This window comes from Oryctolagus cuniculus, chromosome 7 (genome assembly GCF_964237555.1).
Source record: "Oryctolagus cuniculus chromosome 7, mOryCun1.1, whole genome shotgun sequence".
Lineage (NCBI taxonomy): Eukaryota > Metazoa > Chordata > Mammalia > Lagomorpha > Leporidae > Oryctolagus > Oryctolagus cuniculus.
The window spans coordinates 4,990,032-5,003,359 of record NC_091438.1 but is presented as its reverse complement, the minus strand read 5'-3'; the positions used below and the strand labels follow the sequence as shown (position 1 = coordinate 5,003,359).

Below are 13,328 nucleotides of genomic sequence, written 5' to 3'. Positions count from 1 at the left end.
GCCCTAGATGGGTGCTCATGAGGCTCTGTCCTAAGTTTTCCTACATCTGCCATGCACAGCAGGCAGGCCAGTCTACTGAGAAAGCCACAGGCACAGCAGTGAGCACCTTCAATCATCAACAAATAAGATATTCAACTTTCCCATCGCAGCTGGGCCTAGGTTCCCTCTTGGGAGCTGAACGTTGTATGGAAGAAAACCTATCACATCTGGGGAGGCCAAACTTGGATTCCTATCCCAACCTGCACCTAAATACGTGAATTTAAATTTTCTAACAATCTTTATGACACTCAGTTTCTTTATCTGTGCAATGAAAAAATACAAAACTGTTCTTGCTCTGCCTTGCCCATGGGTATCACAGAGCATAGGACGCCATTTTGTCAGTCATAAAGAAAACGCCAGGTAATATTCTTTCTTTTCTTTTTTTTTTTGACTGAGTGGACAGTGAGAGAGAGAGAGAGAGAGACAGAGAGAAAGGTCTTCCTTTGCCGTTGGTTCACCCTCCAATGGCCGCCGCGGCCGGCGCGCTGCAGCCAGCGCACTGTGCTGATCCGAAGCCAGGAGCCAGGTGCTTCTCCTGGTCTCCCATGGGGTGCAGGGCCCAAGCACTTGGGCCATCCTCCACTGCACTCCCTAGCCACAGCAGAGAGCTGGCCTGGAAGAGGGGCAACCGGGACAGAATCTGGGGCCCTGACCAAGACTAGAACCTGGGGTGCCGGCGCCGCTAGGCAGAGGATTAGCCTATTGAGCCGTGGCGCCGGCCACCAGGTAATATTTTTTCTATTCTCAAATACTTATTCCCACCCACCACTCCTACCCCGAAGTCAAACTCAAAATCCCAACTACCTATTCTGCAGGTCTTCCCAAAAGGGTCATAGGGGTGCTGAGATACTCACTGTGCCCTTTGAGCTGTCAGGTGGTCCCTGGCCCGGCCAGCAAAGAATATAGCAAGTTTGCCCAGCTATGGAAGCCTCCTACAGAGTGTTAAACACTGCTTTATAATAAATGGCATTTCCAGCTACTTACCAATCTGGCTCTCAAACAGAGTTTGTTTGGAAAAGTAATATATGCATTTTTCAACAACCTATTCCTACTGGCCCCCCTCTCTGTCAGTGATGATAACATTTACATATTATATAGGCTTAATGCAAAGAAAAGGTCCTTAACATTACCTGTACATCTCCCCATGTGGTTAATCACCACTTTTCCTTCCCTCCTTACATTTTGGTATCCCACAGAACCAGGTTGAGACCCAACTTTAGTTCATATGACCTTAGGGATCTTTCTTCATCAGACTGGCGCTTGGGGTCTCATCTCTGAACTGAATCTATGTTGTTGACAGGTCTGTTATAAGGACTGAACAAGATGGCATTCACCAAATGCATGGTACATGTTAGCTTAGTTCTACCTTCCAGCTAAGCTAAATGCCTCACTGATGTCCAGTAATGTCCAGTCTGTCCCATTCCTACCTCCACATCTCCAACCCTGTTTTCAACTTTGCCTGGATCCTCTGTTCCCAACCCCCACTCTGCCCATCAAATCATATGCATTCTTGATCAACCATCCTTCGAGTACTACCTGCCTTTGGTGTCCAAGGGTGTTGTCTACTTCCTCTGAACTCTAAGTGTTCCTAAGACTTTATTTCACCTCTCACGAGGCTCTTGACATTACTATAGCACACTCTACTTTTGTGTCGGTAACCTCTTCTCTTGAACTTTCATGATCATCTTCTTACACATCCTTTTTACTTAGTAGTTTCTAAATCACCAAAAGGAATGATAACTACGCAATTAACCAATGGCTAGTGCCTGGACCCGGCACAAGGCAGTGGAAAGTGATTCAATGGCGATGGGATGATTTAACCAAAGAATGAGACACTTCACGTTTTGTGTGCTGATTTTTTAATGAACATCTCAGAATCTTACAAAATAACTGGCTATAGCTGTTTTACGTTACAATACAGTAGATCAGCTCCCTTCACTATGTTTTCAATCACGCTGATGCACTCAATAGTGATCGCACAGAATAGAGGAAGTGCCACGTCCGATGCCTTGCAATGGAGAAAAGGGAAGGAGAGAACCCAGAGCTCTTTACTTGCACTCCTTGTTAGCTCAACCCATGCTCTCTAGTCCTCTCATCTGTGTCTCTCTGGTCATCAGAGTCAGCCAGGCCTGGACAATCTGAGCACCACAGCCCCCGATTACTATGAAACAGAGTGATGTGGACAGAAAAAGACAGAAGGGTCTCTGTGAGAGGGCCTCAGTGACCCCAAGGGGTAAGCGCAGCACCTTGCAGGCCACCACATGGAGTATGAGTTGATAGTTTTGGGGATCTGTGACCACGGTATCTTAGTCTTTTAGCTGATCAGTGAGCTGAATTACTCAGGACAGTAGGCCCAAGGGACAAGGGCTGGGAAAACCTGCCATCTCTGAACGGCTACAGCTGCCTATGGCTGGACAGCCTTCCGCTGGAGAGCTTTTCTCACTCCACTTCTTGTCTTCCCAGGACAACTGTGAATTGCAGATGCTCCCAACAGAGCATCAAATGGTTTCAAACAAAGCACGGCAAGAAATGTTCTCACACTGTCCTCGTGGGGAGACAGACAAAGACGCACAGTGGTGTGTTTCAGTTACCTGAGCTGAATGAGGCCTGGTGTGGCTATTCCTCTGCCTCCATCTCAGACAGTGCAGGAATGCCCAAGGCAGAGCTTGGCAGGCTTCCAGGAATTTGGGTATGTTCCCCACGAAAATAATTTCACAATATGTGCTTTGAATCCTTTAAAACAGCGAAGCCATACATCTCCTCTGTGTTTTCCATCCCGAAGACTGCCAAAATCCCAGAAATAATATTTACTGCCTTCCTGGGACCAGTAAGTTTGACCCCGGACAATGAATGGTATCTAGGTTATACATTTCCTGGCTATATAAGAGGACAAGGATTATTTGGATGGGCAAAATCTGCTTTTCTCTTTCCCCAGTGACATTGCCACCTTCATTCTACATACTCATACAAATATTTGTATACTGCCTTATCTTCTCTTTCATTACACCCCGCAATATTGCTCTTTCCTACATGACTGTGTGAGTAATATTTTGGTAATAGTGAACAATATTTCCTCTTCCTATCTGCAGAGCTATTGCTCCAGGGTTGATGGGAAGAGGAGAAAAACTGTGGCCTAACAAGGAGATGATGTGGAGAGACCACGACTGAGCTCTAAATTTTGCCTGTTCTTGGATTCCATGGGGGAAAAACTTTGAGGGGAACAGGCCCACAGCCCTTCCTAAGATGATAGGACTGGCATGCTGAACAGAGTGGATTCTCACTGTGTTTGTCCAAGGTCGAATCCAGAAGTGTTCAAAAAAATGTAACTGCAAAAAAGCAATGTGCCTGGGATCTAAGTAGAGGCTGGGTTAATGTGGTCATTTGCAGGCACTCCTGTTCACCCACTGAATAAGAAAGGATACAGAAAACAAAATGAACCCTAAATAGTTGAAATTCTTCTTTCTTCCCACAGAGTGTCACCCTTGCTCCACGTGTTTCCATAGTTTGCTCAAATTGAAATCTCTGGGCCACAGATTTTATACATCATGTTTGAATAGAATTTATCTCAGATTCTGCATTGTCCAAAAATCTACTGTAGATTTCCTTGCAGTCTTAGAACAAAGGACTTCGTCTCCTTACTTCATGCATACTTTTGCCCTTGGCCCTGATTTAACTCTGACCTCTCACCTCTTTATGGCCTACATTTAGCTTGTTTTTTCCTTACTTCTCCTCTTACCCCTACACAATTTCTATAACATCCTAACCCCCCCCCCCATAAAATCAAAAATTGGTGATGTGGCTATCAATGATGGTCAGCCTTGGGAGTCATGGGACCATAAGCCAAGTATGAGAAGTGGGGGAGTCCCTGTGATCCTGGTGATGAGAAAACAATCCTTAATATAAACTTGTTGACTGATGGCCTGGCTGACAGCCCCGCTGGGAATAGGCACATATGGAAAGTGGAGGAAATACTGGGTTATACCAGTTCCAACTCAGAGTTCTGCAAAGTGTAGAGAGTTAATAGAATCATGTTGGATAGATATTCAAGAACTGTATTCTAAATCTGGACTCACCAACAGGTACTCACATTCAAATTTCCATGCCTCTTAGTATTATCAACCTAATTCTCAAACTCTTACAAGTGGCCCAGCTTCCAGTTCATAAAAAGAGGATTAGCTGACAATCTAGCATCCAGAATGTTATCCAATTTCTCTCTGTTTCTTTCTCTCTCTCCTTCTCCACTTTCCACTCAACCTCCTAGTCCTCATTAAGAGAAAGATGGCAGGAGAAATTGTCTTTCTGTCTCCAAAGCTTCGGCATTCAGATGGACATGAACTTCACAGCAGCATGTGTGGAACAATGGATAATTTTTAGCTTAGTAAACAGCAAAAAATATAATATATAATATATTTATATAATTATGTTTAAATACTTATAAAGAATTAATAACTAACCTCATTATTTTAAGAAAGACTACACCAAAGAAAGGGATAGAGCCAGTTTAGAATCAACAAGCCCTGAAAGATGACAATCCAGAAAGGGGTATTAACAGAGTGTCCCTGGCAACTTCTTTTCTAGCATTTTAGTGTTGGTTTACAAGTTGGGTGGGGCTGAATAGCTGGCAGGGTGCAGAGTGAGGATAGAGCAAGAGTGGAGAATGGGTTTGAGTAGAATATAAATGGGGGAGGAGGGTCCTTGTATATCTACCGTATTTCCTCCTTCCATTTTAAATCTACTGCCACTTTAAAGAAGCTTCTGCCTGTAAGTCTTCCTGTTTGGTCTACTTGATGCACTTGCTGGCACCCACAAGGATTCTCTTGCATTTCTGGAAAGATCCTTACTACTCTGCCACCTTCCTCTGTTTCACAGCCTTTCTTCTTCCTCGACCTCCGTTTGCTCCTGCAGCACCCTCTCTCTCTTACTGCCTCCAGGGCAGTAGAAGAGGGACTTGATCCCACAATTACTGATTTTCTTCTGCCTTGGGGTCTCGGCAGGTGCACTCATCCTGGTCACAGTCAGCAGCAAATGGAATGACCTAGGGGAATGAGAGAGAAGTGGAAAGAACATAATTTCTGTGCCATTGTTTTTCAACCAGCTTTCACTTCTCCCACTTGGTCCATCAGGAAGTGCAAGACTATGTGTTAATATTTCAGATCTGCCATTAACACTCAGTTCTCTTGCTTACACAGCATGTTGCCTTAGGCAGGGTAATCCTTCTTTATAAAGTAGGGAGGACAACAGAAACTACCCCAGAGGGTGTTTGTGTGGTTTAAATTAGATGATGGTCACAAAACACTTACGCATTGCCAGGCACCTGTAACCACCATTACCACCAATTCTAGTGTTTCCACTAACATCTAAAACTACCTCTGCTGTTTGATGTTGTTGTTGCTGCTGTTACCTTTATGAAATCCTTGTAAAATAAGGAGGTGAATGTTAGTTTTTCTCTTCACAGGACAGGCCCAGAGAGGTTAGGTGATTTAGCTCAGGTAATGACTACTACATGAAAAGCCAAGAATTACAAAGGGCTTTCCAAAAAGTTCAGGCAAAATGCATATTATGAGAAAAACCTATGTAGAATTTTGAATTTTTTTGTACCAGAATAATCTTATCTTTTAATCCCACTTTCTGGTAACTTTTTGAAGCATTCCCACATATACTAGTTCTACAGCTTCTACTCCTCAGTATTCTTGGACAATAGGCTCATCTTCGACATCTTCATAAGCACAAGGTTTTGCCTTTCTTCAGCCAGGACATACTTTGACTTGGTGAGACACTGTATCTCCCCACCAATGTTTGTGACTGGATTGCCTCATTCTGTGAAATTATCCCTCTCCCATGCCAGAGGGTGGTCCTGTAAAAGTTGCTCTCTTTTCTGCTTGCACTGGTATCAACAGATGAGCACCACTCTGAGTGTCTGTAACTATCATTAAAGAGAAACAGGAATTTGAGAGACATGATGTGCAAGGGATACAGATTCTACCTTTTGGGTATTAAAGGTCAAATGAGATAAAAATAAACAAGCACATCACATGTGTTACTAGCCTGAGTACACCACAGAGATGGGCTTGGTTATTGGGCAAGTGGGTTGCAGAATGGGTGGGGTTTTTCCCAGAATATTTGCACAGATAAAATAGTATTTAGAAGTCAACAGAGAAGTGAAGCGCCTTTACCATCCTGATTCTTGTGTATGTTGGCCAAAGGCACCAAAATCCATTAAGCCCCAGTTTTGCAGAAAGTGAGATGGGGAAATGATTGCGTGCTTTCTTCCTAACTCAACTTGCTTTCCTGTGCAGAGAAGGGATCCTTGACCAGTTGCTTTCACAAGTGGGAGAAGAAACCAGCTGGCTCAATTTCTGACCTGCAGTCCAAGCTCTTGATCTGTTTCTTTTAGTTCAGGATTTATTGGGTTTAGAGTGAAATAGTGCCAAATTGAATAGTGATAAGATAAGATAAGTCTTTCAGGGTTCTGTGTTCACTAAGCTAATTCACATAAATGGAGAGAAAAGTGCCTAGCACATAGTAAGCAGTCAATAAATATTAGTAATAAATATTAATCATTGAGGAGCAAGTACATTCAGGTCTGCACATAGGTTATCATGGTAGAGGTGTTTCTATCATAAAGAGACATACAGGGAAGGAAATAATCCCTTGTACATTCCTGACTCATCAGACTGGCCAACTAGCTTCAGATTTCTTTTGAGTACTGGGATTTTTACCCAGGCTTTAACAGTTTCAACCTATTCAGTTTTGTAGGCTTAGCCTGATCTATCTGCTAATTCAATAGAACCAAGAGTAATAGGGATGAAGGGCATCGTGGAAAGCATTACTGTCCAGAGAATGAGCCAGGTGACTTGTGACGTAGGCCTGTATTTTGCTATCAAGAATTACATCAGTTTATTAATTTAATCGTGAAGATGAACAATAACTGGACAGCACTTCATTGGTAGTCCAGACTCCCAGTGGGGTAAAGATCATTATTTTCCTGTTCTACAGAGAAGTTCCCTGGACTACAATAAGCACACGTGAGTCTTGCAGGAGCAAAAGTAATAGCTTTTATGATGGGATCATGGGTCTCACAATCAGAGGACTAGTGTTTTCTAAGAACTTGTGCTAACTACCACTACTCTTCATCCTGTCACTTTAGAAGCTCCAGTGTTTATAAGGTTATAATTCCCTCTTGACTGTTGGATAAAATTCGATTATGATACACAGTGAAGGAGAGTGAGCCCAAGATCCTGTCTTGATTCTCCCCCTTTCCCAGGGGCCCTCACTTACCTTCTTGGAGGAGAGAGTGGAAGAGCAGCAGTCTCCCCCATCATAGTGGCAGTAGGCCCGGTTGTTGATGGTATCACACCAACCATCTGCTTGAAAAGGCTGTAAGTAGGCCTCAGGTTAGTTTCTCAGTCCATATTCTCCAGTGCGAACCCTACTCTCCCACACAACCCCACACCCAACATAATCCATAGAACTGCAGAGTTATAGAGGAGGACACCCCAGGGCTGGCAGGTTAAAGATTGTCCTATAGCCTCAAGATGTTGAAGAATCTGGCTGCCGGCACCGTGGCTCACTAGGCTAATCCTCCACCTTGCGGGGACGGCACACCGGGCTCTAGTCCCGGTCAGGGCACCGGATTCTGTCCCGGATGCCCCTCTTCCAGGCCAGCTCTCTGCTGTGGCCAGGAAGTGCAGTGGAGGATGGCCCAAGTGCTTGGGCCCTGCACCCCATGGGAGACCAGGAGAAGCACCTGGCTCCTGGCTTCGGATCAGTGCGGTGTGCCGGCCGTGGTGGCCATTGGAGGGTGAACCATTAGAAGGAAGACCTTTCTCTCTGCCTCTCTCTCTCACTGTCTAACTCTGCCTGTCCAAAAAAAAAAAAAAAAAAAAGAATCTGGCAATAAGACCAAAGGGCCAAAAGGATGGTCAAATTTTCCTTGAAGCAGCTGATACTGGCCTACTCTGAGATCAAGGATGAGCCGATTAAACTCCTTGATCAATTTTTTTGTCTTACTGTATTATACAGATTAGTCTTGCTGTATACAGATTTGTCTTACTGTATTATACAGATTAGAAAACAGTTTCACACGTTTCTCATCTGTTTATCATCTGAAAAACCTACACCAAGGAAAAGTCTCACTTTATCAATAAGAATGGAAGACTCATCAAGATGATAGGAATCCTCCAGCTCACACAGCTACGACGAGGCAGAGATTGGCATTGATGTCACATATTTTGGCTTTTTGCTGCTTCTCATTTATCACAGACCATAGTCTCTGTCCCTTCTCCTAGTGACAGGTACTTAGAGATCCTAGCAGTCCTTGGGTACTATGAAGACTCAAATGAGGCCCTTAAGTTGAGGGCACGAGTTGTGTAATAGAAGAACATTCCTACATGTACAGCCACCTGATGCACAGCAGCCAGACACAGGGTTAGAGCAGAGAAAGCTAAACTGTTTCCATCTACTTGCCTACTTCTGCAAGTTAACAGGAACCAAAATGGGTATGGGCCCGTGCCAAACCAGAGTTAATGGAGTGTTTCACCCCAAAAGGGAATGTGTGATAAGAACAGCAACAAGCGGTTAGAAAAGGGCTGTCGCCCAATGCATTATTTCCTCAGAGAAATATATCTGGAGGGAAACACTGATGCCACAGCACCCTGGAGGGCACATGAACTAGCCCACCTACTCAACGACACTGGCTGGTCTCCATACGGAGCTGATACCCAAATGAAAGCCACAGGAAATCATTCATGGTCAAACTCTTTGCACCATAGAACTGAATTCAGAGGCTACTTGCCAGTTTGCATGATCACATCGTTTTCTCGTCCCCCTCCCTTGAAAAAATGTCAACTAGAAGACTGTTCCCTGCTTTGATGAGATAAATCACTCAACTCAAAAATGGCCATTAAATAATTTTCAGCAATTGAGTTATGTCAGAATGAGCTCATCCAAATTATTACCTCAATGTTTTGATTTATTCTATGGGGTCCTGAGGTCATTTGAACATCATTCCAGATATATACCAGTTTGCCAACCACTGAAAAGCTGCTACTTGTGGGGTGGAAGGCAACAGCTGTCGCCCAGCTGCAGGGTAATGTCAGTTGAGAGCAGGAAGTGAAAATGAATTCTGTTTTCAACACAAGCTTCACTGGGATAAGAGACAGAGATTCCAAGATGAGCATTTGTCTTTAACACTGGAGTCAGTTACTTTGGCAGTAGAGAATGTGGAATAACTGTACAGTCACAATATATTACTATTACAATCAGATAATAAGAGTCATAATGCAATGAGTGCATCCTTAATACCCCTGGACACTCTTGGGTGTTCCCAGGAAGACTCAATGCATCTACTGCCATTCCACAGAGCTTTATTTTCCTTTTTCTAGTGTTTGGAGTAGATCTCGCTCATATAACACTACATCTGTTACTTTTCCTCCAACCCTGACTGACTCATTGGCAAAATGTAATCTGTTCCTTCTTTCTTCTCCATGGAACTGTCTATTAAAAAAAAACACAAAGAGCACCCCAAATACTTTTCCTACATATTTGAGTCTAAGTACTGTCTTCCTCATGGAGAAATGAAGGTAGATCTAGAGAAATCTTCCTCTTCCCTTCCGTAAGAACAACCTACACACTTGAAGAACCTGGGGAATTCTTTCCAATCTTCACCAAGGATGGCTATTACTCTCAATAACATTAGAGAATGCATGTTGAAAAAAAGCAGTAATGGCCCAGGTGATGTTCTCTAGGTTTCGCTGGACTTTGCTTATGATGGCCCAGAAAAGATTTCTAGAAGCTCCTTCTCTTCTACTTTTTAAAGGGTCATCTGGGCATTTAGTAAAAGGAGCAGAAATACAGAGAAAAGGTTGTAAAAGCTCAAGTGTTTAATTTACTATACACCTATTAGAATTAATTGCTCCTCCCCCAACCTGCCAAAAACAACCACTCCACCCTCAACAAACAGAGTCTCCTATGGCAACATGTGCCTGGGAAGCTTGATGGTTTGCGTCCAAAGTTACAATGGAAAAAAATAGGAGGGGGAAAATGACTAATTGATCCCAAGTTTAGGAGCTTATGAAGACTGGGTGTAGACTAGGAGGTTTTAATCTAAGTAACTGAAAGATATTGGATGGGGACATCACTTGTGCCTGCAGGAAACTTGCCCAAGCGAAGGTACCAGGCTTGGCTTCTTTACACACTGCACTGAAATTCACTTGAGTGAATTTCACCAACCATACCCCATTTACCCCATGAGGTCAGAAAATGAAGTGTTTCACCCAAGTGCATTTTTCAAATACCTGAAGCTTATCCCTTTGTCACTTTCATTTTCATCATTTTTGATAAAAGAAAATATAAAAATGTCTGTTTTCCTCCCTTTTAAATAACTATTTATAAAGTACAAAATAATCAACATGACCATTTATTATTTTCACTACACAGAGAGGCCATCCCTTTTGCTAGATGTGCCTCCTCTAACACACACACACACACACACACACACACCCCTTGGTTAAACTCTTACTATTATACCTAAAGTAAACACCTAGATTAGAGAAAGATCAGGTTGCTCTCCTTATGATGTATGGGCTTTACCATACCAGTTTTAGTTGTTACAGGAAGGCTTTTTCTACAGTTTTTATAGGAAAGTTTTTCTTGCCAGCCTCTTTGTGTGTTATCTGTGCTCCAGGAATATGGAGGTGAATATGAGGTGAATAAATAAATGGCCAAATATAAATGATTGAATGCTGAGAGAAAATGCTGTCCATCTACCTATCTATATCACTTTGGAAACTTCTCAAAATTACATGTAATTTCTTCTTTATGTTTTATAATCCATGATATTTTCTGTTTTGAGATTGCTCTGGGAAGTTGGCGACAGAGATAGTGGCCATTTCTGTTGTTTATGGGTATAGTCATTCATTTAATCACTGATATTCTTTATTCCATTCCTAGATGTGCCAGGTATTGTTATGGAGATAAATCAAGCCTGGTTCCAGTCCTTGAGAAAAAACACTACAAGTAATTTTAGCTCAGCACGAAAGCTGTGTGTTAGCACCAGACGTGGACAGGAGACAAGGGTCTATTGTGGGTGTTGGGAGTGAGGGACTCTGCTTTTTGGGCTGGCTCTGCTACATGTGTCCCCCCAGTGCAGAAGCCCTTTGTGCAGGCCGATTCTGAGTGAAAGAAGAGTCTGAGGGGAAGAAGAGGACAAAATGATGGAGGAGGGAGTCCCAGACTGCCTATCACAGAGCCCACATCAGGGAGAGCTCCATACACTTTGAAAGATCGGCTAATGCCTCCTTACTTCAATCAGACTGAGAACATTTTTATTCTGCATTCTGCAACAGAACTCAAGAAAATACTAGTATTTTAGGAGGTAGTTTGGACTTCTTACCATCAGATCTGCTATCCTATATACTGGAATCTCATCACAAGTGGCTATATCCCTATATGTAAGGTGTGGGGAAGAGTCCTGCTTTATTTTTTCAAATAATGTTTTAGACCAGAAGATGCTTATCACATTTTTGCCTGATACAAATACTATTTTCTCTTTCCCTCATCATTTCTGAACAAACTTTCTAGTAATATGAACGGCAGCCAAACCCATGGCCATTTCTTCACATTGATTAGGCTTCACCAGCCTCCATGGTGGCCCTGTCTCAGAATAGCTGTGGTGCAGCACCCTAGGGAGTCCCTGAAACAGAGGCAAACAGTGTGAATGTACAAATCTGTGCACTGACTGCCTCTTTTTCTCTGACTTTTCAATGAATGGTGTGAGCTCTGGCCTGGTGGTCATTCTCCTCATTCCATGAATCTGCTGGCTTCATACCCAAAGACTGCAAAGAACATAAAAAGTGGAGCCTACTGCAAGACCTCTCTTAGGATCTCAGGGTGGAATTAGGGGGGTCTTTGAGATCCTTGAAGGAACCCTAATCACAAGAACACTAGATGGAGTCTTTAAAACGTTCATGAAAAATGCATGGTATGAGAAAACAGTGTACCAATTTTAGTTTTTTTGCACAAAAATAAATTTACCTTTTGATTATATTTTGTGTGAACTTTAAAAAATGCCTATGTATTAGATATGTGTATGTATATATTATACACACACACAAAGGTATAGACTATATATATATACATACATATATAGAGCATATATACACACACACACGCGCACACACACACACATGCATACACATAGAGTCTGTGTATGTTTGTGTTCTTACCCACTGTTTAACTCCCCACATGCCCATGATGGCTGAGGTTAGGTCCAGCCCAAAGCCAGGAGCTGGGAACTCCATGCAGGTCCTCTACATGGTTATCAGAACCCAACCACCTAAGTCAACTTCTAATGCCTTCCAGAATCTGCATCAGCAGGAATCCAGAGTTAGAAGCTGGAACTGTGCATTGGATCTAGACATTCAGTGGTGTGGGATACTGAAGTCATTTTTTCTAAAGATTTGTTTATTTATTTTTAAAGTAAGAGAGAGAGAGACAGAGAGAGAGGGAGATCTTCTATCCTCTGGTTTACTCCCTGCTGGGCCAGGCAGAAGCCAGGAGCTTCATCTGGGTCTCCCAAGTGGGTGGTAGGGCTCCAAACACTTGGGCCATCTTCCACTGCTTTTCCCAAGCTATTAGCAGGAAATGGAATTGAGATGGAGCAGCCAGGACATGAATCAATACCCACATGGGATACAAGCATTGCAGGTGGAGGCTTTATCCAGTATGCCACAATGCCAGCCCTTTAAGTACCTTTATATTTATTAAAAGGATGAAAAATAAATGCTGGAGAGGCAATGGAGAAAAGAGAATACTTACACACTGCTGGTGGGAAAACAGTATGGAGAATCCTCAAAAAATTAACAGTGGAACTGCCATGTGATCCAGTAATCCCACTACTGGCTATATATATATATATATATATATATATTATTTTTTTTTTTGACAGGCAGAGTGGATAGTGAGAGAGACAGAGAGAAAGGTCTTCCTTTTGCCGTTGGTTCACCCCCCAATGGCCGCCACAGCTGGCGCGCTGAGGCCAGCGCACTGCACTGATCTGAAGACAGGAGCCAGGTGCTTCTCCTGGTCTCACATGGGGTGCAGGGCCCAAGCACTTGGACCATCCTCCACTGCCTTCCCGGGGCCACAGCAGAGAGCTGGCCTGGAAGAGAGGCAACTGGGAAAGAATCCGGTGCCCCGACCGGGACTAGAACCCAGTGTGCAGGCGCCGCTAGGCTAGGTCGAGGATTAGCCTATTGAGCCATGGCCGGCCAGATTTTAAATTTTTATTT

At 43.3% G+C, this 13,328-nt stretch overlaps 1 protein-coding gene across 9 annotated transcripts in view; it reads right to left on the bottom strand.

Annotated features, from left to right (window-relative positions):
* Positions 1–1,859: 1,859 nt before the first annotated feature.
* PAPPA2 (pappalysin 2) overlaps positions 1,860–13,328 on the bottom strand; it is a 611,815-nt gene continuing 600,346 nt past the window's right edge. For all 9 annotated transcript variants that reach the window (XM_070077165.1, XM_051856950.2, XM_070077164.1 and 6 more), the window contains 2 exons: positions 7,318–7,416; positions 1,860–5,074 (listed from right to left, as the gene is read on the bottom strand). In XM_070077165.1, coding sequence (XP_069933266.1) covers positions 5,000–5,074; positions 7,318–7,416 — 174 coding nt within the window. In that variant the 3' untranslated portion in view covers positions 1,860–4,999. The remainder of the gene's footprint in view (positions 5,075–7,317; positions 7,417–13,328) is intronic.